Source organism: Poromitra crassiceps (assembly GCF_964638095.1).
Source record: "Poromitra crassiceps genome assembly, chromosome: 25".
Classification (NCBI taxonomy): domain Eukaryota; kingdom Metazoa; phylum Chordata; class Actinopteri; order Beryciformes; family Melamphaidae; genus Poromitra; species Poromitra crassiceps.
Window position 1 is genome coordinate 12,386,420 of NC_139649.1, and position 10,906 is coordinate 12,397,325.

The following is a 10,906-nucleotide window of genomic DNA, read 5'->3' on the forward strand; positions in this document are numbered from 1 at the left end:
GCAGCGGGTGATTGACGTTTCGACAGGTGATGTCTGTCTGCCTCAGAGTCAAACAGAACAATGAGAAAGGGGAGGTGTATAGTATAGACCTTACCTCTGGTAAACATCTACAGACAAATGTGAAACAGTTGAATTGTTGAATGTCAACTGTTGAAATGTTACAAATACTCTGTAGTCTCTGTAGCGAGCGCACTATCCAAACAAAGTGTTACTGTACCAAAAACAAGAGGAAGAACAAATACAATGAAAACAACTCCACAAATATGAGGAAAGGTGAGAAACTCATACCTCCCTGAATGACAAAATATTTTTCTGTGATGACAATCAAACAGGGAAGCAACGGCATCTGACAGCAGGTTGGCCTTTGAAAGAGATCGATCCTCAAGATTAACTACAAATGTTCACGTAAATGAAATAACAACACCTGAAGACTCCCGATGCCACTGTCTCCTTATAAAAAGGGAGCAAGTGGGCACTGTTTGTTTCAATCTTTGTCCCACTGATGATGTCACAATGTCTATGAAATCATCAGTGACATCATTATTGACCAAAATCATCTTATGACATGACTGAATATGTCATAGGCACTGATGGCATTGTGACATCATCAGTGAGTGATGCCACTCAAGCAATTGTGGTTTTTGGTTACACTCGATCAATTGTGACATCATTGGTGATGTCATAGACATTGTGACATCATTGTGATGTCATCATGATGCAAAGTTGAACAATTGTGCACTGTGCATGGCAATAGTGCAGGCTACAGCAATAGCTGTGGGGCCAGCTCGGCGAGCTGCAGGGCAGGCCTAGTGTATAAAAACCTTCATATCATTTACAATGAATTGAGATGGGGCGAGTGAAGCCTGCACTACAAGGACAGTGGCTTTCCCCAGCAGCAGCACCAGCAACGAGGAAGTAAGCAGTAAGGGGATTAACCTGAGCCAATGAACAGAGAGATAACAGCCTGATTGATGAGGGTGAGAGGTTTGATGTCAATCTGCTGCTCACCTGACTACTTCACATTGGATTTTTAAGATGTGCACAAGACACACAAGTAGTCTGTAAGTTGATCCGATCACGTAAACTGACTGTCTATTCAACTCAACTGTAACAACAATTTTACGTGGTCGATTCGGGGGTGGAGGGTGGGTAAAAGAGACTCATCAAAAGGCAACTTAACGACTGAGAAAGCAATAATAATGTCACGGTCAGAATTAGTGTGCGATGTTTTACTCACAGGAGGAGCAGGGGACCAGAATGTGGTCTGGGAGATCTTCCTGAGTCTTCTCGTGGTCTGGCCGTGCATGGCCTTTCTTCGTCCCTCCTGGGAACGGATGTCCTCCATCGTTGGCAACGGCGGTGGTGCGGCATTTCCGCGCCTTAGGTCTCCGTTTGTGGCCCCTAGACACGCACCAGTTCTGCATCATCATGTCCTCATAGGCACCCTCATGCATCCTAAAGGCACGGACAGGCACTCCGTCCGGACACCGGTATCGCTTCTTGCGTCTCCTCATCGGGCAGCAACAGTCCGCCAGCCCGATCCGGTCTGCAGCGAAGGTTCCCGGAATGCTCTCGGCTCCGACCTCCGGTGACGCTCCCGTCACCACAGGCTCGTCGGCACTCTCCTTCCTGTCCTCCGGTTCCAGCTTCACCGCTGCTTCAATCAACTGCTGGTCCATAGCCTCAACAGTCACGCCACTGGCAGCATCATCATCCGCTGTCACTTGATGGATCTCCCCTGCCACCTCAACATCCATCGCTACATGTGGACTCTCTCCTGGGACTGTCCTGGATGACGTTTCGGTGATGACGTCATAGTTGTTTAAGCGTTATGACATCACCGGTGATGTCATAGGTGCCTGCTATCAGCGACTATATGAGGAGGCACATGACATGTGCACGCACTCGACTCTATCAACGAGTTTGACAAGATCGACAAGTTCCATTCCATTCAACTATGAGGGGAAACACCAATCCCCACAGCACAGAGTATTAGCCCGGTAGACGAGTTCTTTCAATCCCTCGGAGATGATTCTCCACATCCAAACCACTTCTATCCAATAGATGAAGAGACCATCGGAGGTGCTCATTGACAAGACCACCCAGATCGTGAGCGGGTTAGGCGGTGGGACCTCCCAACGTGTCGTGATGGACACGCCTGAGACAATGCATGCAAACAACGAATCAAGCTTGTCCCCCCAACGGCCAAGAACACTGCTAGCCAACCTGAGGAGGAAGGTCCTACAGGAAGCCCTCGACGAGCAGATTGATATTGTAGAACCACTTCTGACCGGCTATGACAAAACTTGTCACCTCTTTGTCATCCCCTTAAGTTACTTGCCACTGTTTGATTGTGGATCACATGGTGATGGCATTTAGCAGCGCTTACCTGATAGTGGTGTTTTGACAACTGACGCCATACTGTTCTGGGCTAGGTCCCCACTATGCTGAGACTCCGGGAGAAGGGTCTGGTGAGAAAGGAGAACAAAGAGAAATCAACAACGGGTAACATTTGGAATGAGGAAAAACACCTACAAATAATACAATCATTTCTGTTTGGAGCAACTTCTACTTAAAAAAAATCAGTGGTAGAGCCCGCACCATAAAGGCTTAGTCCTTCCCGCGGGTGGCCCGGGTTCGAATCCGACCCGTTTCGAATCCTTCGAATCCTTTGCCGCATGTCACCCTCCCCCCCCACCCTCCCTATCTTTCCTGTCCAACTACTGTCCTGTCGAATGAAGGCAAGAATGCCCCCTGAGAATGATATACCATCCATCTTTTCTCCACCGCTGGGAATAAACGTTCCGTTTTATTTTGTCAGTTGAGTAGCTGGACGGGGACAAAGGGAGTGTTTCTGAGTGATAAAGGACTGATAGGGATCAGAAGAAGTGTTTCTATTTCCCTCAGTGCTGCTCAATCAGACAGGCGGCACAAAGCATGGCCTTTACATGGGCTTGACTTTGATAGGTCAGCAGCAGCTCTGCCTGGAACAGGACAGTAGAATACACCCAGGATGCTAAGAGGTCCCTGGCCGAGTCCTGACCGACACCAGGGGAATGCCTGGATAGACACCAGGACAGACACCAGGGGAATGCCTGGATAGACACCAGGACAGACACCAGGGGGAATGCCTGGATAGACACCAGGACAGACACCAGGGGGAATGCCTGGATAGACACCAGGACAGACACCAGGGGGAATGCCTGGATAGACACCAGGACAGACACCAGGGGAATGCCTGGATAGACACCAGGACAGACACCAGGGGAATGCCTGGATAGACACCAGGACAGACACCAGGGGAATGCCTGGATAGACACCAGGACAGGCACCAGGGGAATGCCTGGATAGACACCAGGACAGACACCAGGGGAATGCCTGGATAGACACCAGGACAGACACCAGGGGGAATGCCTGGATATTTGTAAATTCTTCCGCATACAACCATGGCACAGAAAGGCTGTGCTCACGTTTACACGCGTGTGTCTTTCGCCAAGGGATTCTATCTTTCTCTTCTTCTTCTTCCTATTCCCTGTAGGCTCCTAAGTGGAGCATAGGGCCGTGTGGACCACACTGCGCCAACGGGCTGCGATTGCGGGTTCTGTAGCAAGTGGGTTTTTTACAGGGCGGGGTTGCTAGCCGCAGGCCCGAGGGATTCTACAGTCAGCTGTTATTCTGGGAATGGAAACCAGGACACCGAATGAAATTCTAAGTATGTGACTATCTGGAAAAAATTATCTGGGTGTTTTGAAGAACTATGCTTACAGCGTACATGTACTGAGTGTAATGTATGCATGTACTGTACACATGTTGAAACACATACATGTTTCTCTGCATTAGAATCACATGGAAGAAAAATACAATTTGTTGTAGGGTCAGTCTCCTGTTTCTTGCTATTTGTAGATTAGCTGAAGCTATGGGCGGCTGTGTAAATAGGGCACCTTCAAAGTTAATTTTGGCAGGGGGAAATATAACATGTTTGCTTCCGGTTATCCCAAAGGCAAGGTTTAATTAACCTCAGGGAAGATCGCCACTTTGCTGTTACAGCCCCCAAACTCTGGACCAAGCTGCCTCTGTCAGTTAGGCTGGTCCCTATCTACTCTGCCTGTTTTTAAATCTCACCTCAAAACACATTTTTACTCATTTTAACTCAGAGTTGCATTTCTTTTTCTTATGGTTTCTTATTGTATTTTATTGTCAATTCTGTCTGTCTGGTCCGTGTGCTATGTCAATTGTTTGATTGCACCACACTTTGGTAACTGCATTGTTGTTTTCAAACTTGGACAGATTGCCAGTACATCTAACACAGATTACCAGTAAGATAAGTTTTAAAAATAAATTGAAAACAGCATTAAGACAAAAAGAAATAAGTTTACATTAAAATATAGATAGGCCTACTGTAATGTACACTAAGGATATGACTGTTTGAGAATTTAATTCCTTTTATTGTATTTTTGTGATTTGATAGTGATACTATGTTAGTGCATTGAATGTATTTTTATATGCAATGTTATGTATGTATGTATTGTTTTGTTGTGTGTGGACCCCAGGAAGACTAGTTGTTGCTGCGGTGATGACTAATGGGGATCCGTAATAAAGATAAAGATAAAGATAAACTTGGACAGTGCCCGTCCTTGCAGCTCAAAGGGAGTCTTGCTGTCACAGGGTTCTGCCTTGTTTCAGAGTTTGAAGACGTTCTGACCTGGGCGATGGTTTCAGTTTGAAAAGGTTCTGACCTGGGCGATGGGGGGGTTGAAGACGTCGCGGACGTCCCGGGGCGGGGGCTTGTTCCTCTTGCGTAGGGACAGCGTGTAGGAGTCCAGCCGGCGCTGCACCGCCTCAGCCTGGGTCCGGGTCAGAGTGGACAGCAGGTCCGCGTCTCCTACATCCTCACTGTCCTCGCTGATGAGGTTAGACAAACCAGCATCGGCCAGCCACTGCTCCTCCTGCTCGCCCTCTGAGACGCACGCGCGCACGCACGCACGCACACACACACACACACACACACACACACACACACACACACACACACACACACAAGGCATAAAGAGATATGAATACACATAGATGCAGACATGTAAATACACACACACATAGTCATAATATGAACAGTCATGAAGTGAAAGCAGCTATTGCTAATACAATAGCCGATAGGAAATAAACTAGAGTTAGAGTTAGAGAGAGAACTCTAACTTGCTATATAGCAACAGAGTTCTTGTGAAACGGTCGATATGATCTTACAACAGTTAAAAATTTGAATACTGGGACATGAATACACAGACAGTAACATATATATGTTACATATAACAATATATGTAAGATATAAGTACAGGCATGGGCACAGCCACAGGTTTGAACAGGGATGTGCGCACGCACAGACAGACAGACAGACAGACAGACAGACAGACAGACAGACAGACAAGACAGACAGACAGACAGATAGACAGACAGACAGACAGACACACACACACACACACACACAGATAAAGACTTCAAAAGTCAAACTAAAACAGTGCATCTATTTAACAACATAATACCAAAAGGATCAAAGGTAACAAGGGGCTGTGCCTGATCTGCTTGATTTGAACGGACATAAAAGAGCATTCCTCCCATCAAGTCAACATTCACGAACGGCTATTGGACTTTTGCACATGAAAGACGCCTGCCCGCCATAGAGTGTTTGACACTGTTGCCATGGCGACGAGCGCTGCTTTGCCGCATGAGAGTCAGAAAGCCGATACGTTGCCGCGGCAAACGCATCATTTCATCAGAATCTATGAACGGCGGTCGTGTTGAATGTTCGCACTATTTAAGCCTCACGCGCCGTCTACGCACGAACCCCGTCGGCCGCCCGTCTGAGCAGGACAAAACGATACAGGAAGTAGGTAGGTATATTTATTTACCCTCCGACTGTCTGGAGTCTCTCCTCGCGACGTCGAGGTCCGCGTAGCCACTCCCCTGTCGGATGGTCTCCACCTCGCTCCAGAAGGAGTCCAGGCACAGCTTGTCGGGGTGCTCCTCGGGATCCTGGGACGGCGGCGGGGGGGTGTGTTGTTCAGAGGCTGCCTGGTCCTGCGGGCTCGCCCAGGGCTCCACGTTCATCTCGGAGGAGCTGGGATCTCTGATGCAAACATACACACACATGTAAGGAAATCACACGCGTGCATACGGACAAACAAACCAGCATGCGGGCGGAACAAAAAATAACCCTAAACAAAAACACACACGTCACGCAGGAGAAATGCTGAAGACTGGGGCGATGCAGGGAGGAGAGAGCAGCCGGGAGAGCCCAGAGAGATGGAGAGACAAAAGGAGGGAGGGCCGGAGTGAGGAGAGAGATGCCGAGCCTGGACAAAAAGGGGGGGGTCTCTATTGTTCTTGCAAAATGTGGCCTGGAGGCATAATACCGCGTGGAAACACTAGGTGTCACCGCAACGCCACGTGAGGGCTGTCTTTTCTAGGGGGCTACACCCTTCCATCTACTGAAACCTCTCTGGGATACATCAATGTAACACAATAACATTGGAAGACACACTGTGCACAGGAGGAGGAGGGGGGTGGGGGGGTCATATCTGAATTTCCTTTACAAACACCAGCAGAATAGCCACGCCCACGGCTTTTCACAATAACGTGACTGTGGGCATTGTTCTCAGACAACAATACACACACACACTAGCAAAGTTGCTAAGGAGTAACGGCAGCCTCGAGCACTAAAATGCGACCGATGATTGACACGGAGAGGAAGTGGACAGCTGACTCACCCCATTGGACTGCCGCTCGCTCACATTCTACAAGTCAGCAAATCTCTAGAGAGAGACTCCATCCTCTCTTTTGAATGTCTTTGGCGTGCCTGCGGGCTTGTCATGCCAACATCCAATGGAAATACCTCGCACTTCAATAACCACCGGTTTCTGAGGAATGAATGTGCTTATAAAACAATGAGAGACAATGGCACGGTAATTATATCTTAGAACTGGAAATACCCAACGGACTTTGGGGGTTGTTTTCATGTTGATCATATCGGCCTCTTTCTCATAAATGTCCTCGTTAACTACAAGCAAGTGTACTTTCATTTTCTCTTTTCTTTTTTAAATTCGATGAGGATGATAGGCAGAGCAATCTGTTCTAGATCAATGCTTTGACATGTTAAACCAGTTTCATGGTGTGTCAGAATCGGGGGGGGGGGGGGGGGGGAGGAGGGGGCAGCTGTGGTGTCAGGAGTTTCATTTAGCCACTTACACTCACTGAAAGCTTCTTACATTTAGAAAACAGCAGGACTGGAAATAGTAATTCTGGTTTCTATACAAGGAAATGGGTCATATAGGCCCATACTCTATTCTAGTTCAGTAATTTTGAATTTGAATTTATTAGTTTATTTCTCAGGGACAATGCACACCAATCAACAGTGAGACTGTAAGTGAGCCAGAGTTAGCCTGGACGGCTAGTTTCCATCTGCTGTCCCTGGCCAGATGTTGAAAAGGCAGCCTAAAATTCAAGTCAATTAAAATACATGTGTTACAAAAATAAGAAGACAATAAAAACATAAAGGGCTGATTAATACAATGCCATGCAGACAAAATAAAAACACATAAGCATAGCAGGACACATCTAAAACAGACACACCAATAAAAAACACATAAGACACTAGAGACTGAATGCTGGGAGAAGTAGTTATTGTTAATGTGCACATGACTGGTTATTTGTGAGCCATAGTTTCAGGTGTCCTGTAAAGGAACGGTAAGTAGCAAGCTCTCTTATATGCACTGGTACTTTGTTCCATTCCTGCGTTGCCTTAACTGAAAATACAGAGTGGCTGAAGGCACTTTTTCTGCTCGGAACAACACAGTCGCCTCGAGTTGCACCTCTGGTTGCCCGGTTAGTATCTGACCTCTGTGTGATGAATGATCGGAGCGGAGGGGGAGCAGTGTTATGTAGAATTTTGTACACAAGGCAAAGATTGGCATACCTGACTAAACTATCCCAACTCAAGAGGTTGTACTTTTTTAAGATGGGGCAGTAGTGATAAGTGTTTAACTTCCGGTCCAAAATTTTGAGAGTCTGCTTGTATAATGTTTCAAGTGGTTTCAGAGTGGTTTTATTGGCTTGTGCGAAACTTGTTATGCAGTAAGTGAGGTGGGACATTATCATGGCGTTCATATATAACTTGGCTGAGTCGGTGGTCATTGAATTTCTAATGAATCTGAAGTAATAATATTGCATCTTACACAGATGAATGATGCAATATAAAGCAAGAACATTTTCAGTATCACTGGGCCACTTAAATAATTTGAAGCTATGTACTGTATATCCCCATGGAAATGAAAGTAATTCAATGAAGGAAAATATAATAATAATAATAATAATAATAACAATAATAATAATAATAATAATAATAATAATAATAATAATAATAATAATAATAATATAGACTGCTATCATATAATCATTCATTCAGTCACATTCAATCAATGATTTAATTGGAAAGACTTTTCACAAAATACTATTACAAAAAAGGCCTCTCATCCTCATACAACATCTGGCACCACCATCCCAACCCTGCACACAGCTGTCCCAAGCCAGAACATGTGTTCACAACCTGTCCCAACCCTGCACACAGCTGTCCCAAGCCAGAACATGTGTTCACAACCTGTCCCAACCCTGCACACAGCTGTCCCAAGCCAGAACATGTGTTCACAACCTGTCCCAACCTCACACACAGCTGTCCCAAGCCAGAACATGTGTTCACAACCCAACCTCACACACAGCTGGCCCAAGCCAGAACAAGTGTTCACAACCTGCTGCAACTGTGGATCCAATAAACCACAGGAAGCCTGAGAGAACAGAGGTGTGCAGAGCCACAGCAGCACAGCCTGCACCCGCTCAGCTGATGACTGACTGGAGCCAGTTCCTCACCATAATGTAGGCAATAGCATGTAGAGAAACTATTCCATGACAATTTCCCTTTCAATATTATAATATCATTATTTTGAAAGCTCACATGACAAGCTCACATGAGAAACTTGACTTCTATCCCCTAATCATGGAATTAAGCATTTTCTCTACACAGTCACAATTCTCATGCACTTTAAGTGCAATATCAAACCTCAGAATAGGGTCACCTCCTAAAAAAGGTTGGGAATGCCTGTGTGTTTCTGGATAACACCATTGTGTAGTACACAGCAGAAGCTACAGCTGCCACAACCGCATGGATTTGAATCTGGAATGCCACGATGCTGTGCAGTATCTTAGCATTCACATTTACTGCCACGCAAGTGTGGCGTCGACAACTTCACGATCCAGCCCCAAATGCAGGTGTATCTCAGTGAACCTACCTGTCTTTTTTGCTGTGCGAGGGAGGCTTGGCGCGCCTGCCACTGGTTGACTTTCGTGTCGGACGGAACCTGAATCGGTTCCACCGGCTGCGAGGAAACTGCGCGGTGGGGCCCAGTCTGCTCACCACCGTCTCCTCTCTGCCTCCCATGTCCTTAGTGCTGGAGGGATCCAGGAGCTACAGTCCAGCACAGAACCTAGAGCTCGATCCAGTCCAGCACAAAACCTACAGCTCGATCCAGTCCAGCACAAAACCTAGAGCTCGATCCAGTCCAGCACAAAACCTAGAGCTTGATACAGTACAGCACAAAACCTAGAGCTTGATTCAGTCCAGCACAGAACCTAGGGCTCGATCCAGTCGTGGCGGTTGGACACCGTGTGGGAGCGAGTAGTAATCTGTCGCTGCTCCAGTTTCTGAGTGAAACTTCTGTGTGGTGCAAAGAGGCTGATGCTCTACGGGGGCCGAGGTGCAGTGTGGTGTGTGGCTGTGAGCTGAGCTGGTATGCAGGAGGGAGTGACGTGATGACTCTCCAGCACATCGTCACCTTGTTCACACCTGTCCTCTCCCTCACCACACCCTGCCTGCCTCGCTCCACGCCCATCATCCTTCCTCTGCACTTCAAACAGGAATGTGTAAACTACACTTTGAAACACCTCTAAGACCCTGTTACCACTTCACAACAAAAACCACTTTGGCTGAAACACAAGATGGAAATTGCTCTTGCTAGTCCAGTTGCAGTCTAATGCAGATAAAAGATCAACCCTCAAGCAACACAAGTGAAAGGACATACATCCACTAAGTTAAAGGGTCACAGACACTGACATGTACAGCTTAGGGGCATTTTATTGGCCTTAGTGTGTATACAGCTCTAATTAAGCTAATTAATCAAGAGTGCTTTGTTGGAAGGAGAGAGCAGTTTATCAGCCCTTTAGTGCACTATTATCTGTCTATAATTAAGCTACACAAACGGCTCAAAGGATGAAGGATGTTTTGTTGACACATTTCAATAGCAAACCTAAAGTTGGTGGTTGAGCTCACAATGCAAACAGGTAATCCTACCACCTAGCACATCACTTTTTATGGCATGGCATGCTAAATCAATCACGCCGTTACATAGAAGACGGCTCACTATTGCAACATTCACAGTCCCATAGGGGACATCCTACAGTAGCTCAACCTCATACCTGAGCGAGGCTAACGGTGTCATGTGGGTGGCTGTGTATGTATTGTGTGTGTGTGTGTGTGTGTGTGTGTGTGTGTGTGTGTGTGTGTGTGTGTGTGTGTGTATGTGTGTGTGAGAGAGAGAGAGAGAGAGAGGGAGGGAGAGAGAGAGAGTGAAAGTTACAGGGAGGAGATGAAAACAGAAAAACCGACAAGGAGTCTGACAAGGAGTTTCTCAAGTTCCTCAAGTGAAACAGGCCTGTCCACATTGCTTGCTACCCCAAACCCCCACCCACACACACACCCCCACACACACAACCATTCCACCCAGCACCACCCCCCCCCCCACACACACACCCCCACACACACACCCCCACACACACACAACCCTTCCACCCCCCCCCCCCCACCCAC

General features: G+C 46.9%; 1 protein-coding gene across 1 annotated transcript in view; it reads right to left on the reverse strand.

Annotated features, from left to right (window-relative positions):
* arhgap40 (Rho GTPase activating protein 40) overlaps positions 1–9,773 on the reverse strand; it is a 22,662-nt gene extending 12,889 nt beyond the window's left edge. The window contains exons 1-4 of the mRNA XM_083661082.1: positions 9,333–9,773; positions 5,904–6,121; positions 4,737–4,957; positions 2,390–2,468 (exon numbers count right to left, since the gene is read on the reverse strand). Of these exons, the coding sequence (XP_083517208.1) occupies positions 2,390–2,468; positions 4,737–4,957; positions 5,904–6,121; positions 9,333–9,481 (667 nt within the window). The 5' untranslated portion in view covers positions 9,482–9,773. The remainder of the gene's footprint in view (positions 1–2,389; positions 2,469–4,736; positions 4,958–5,903; positions 6,122–9,332) is intronic.
* Positions 9,774–10,906: the final 1,133 nt, after the last annotated feature.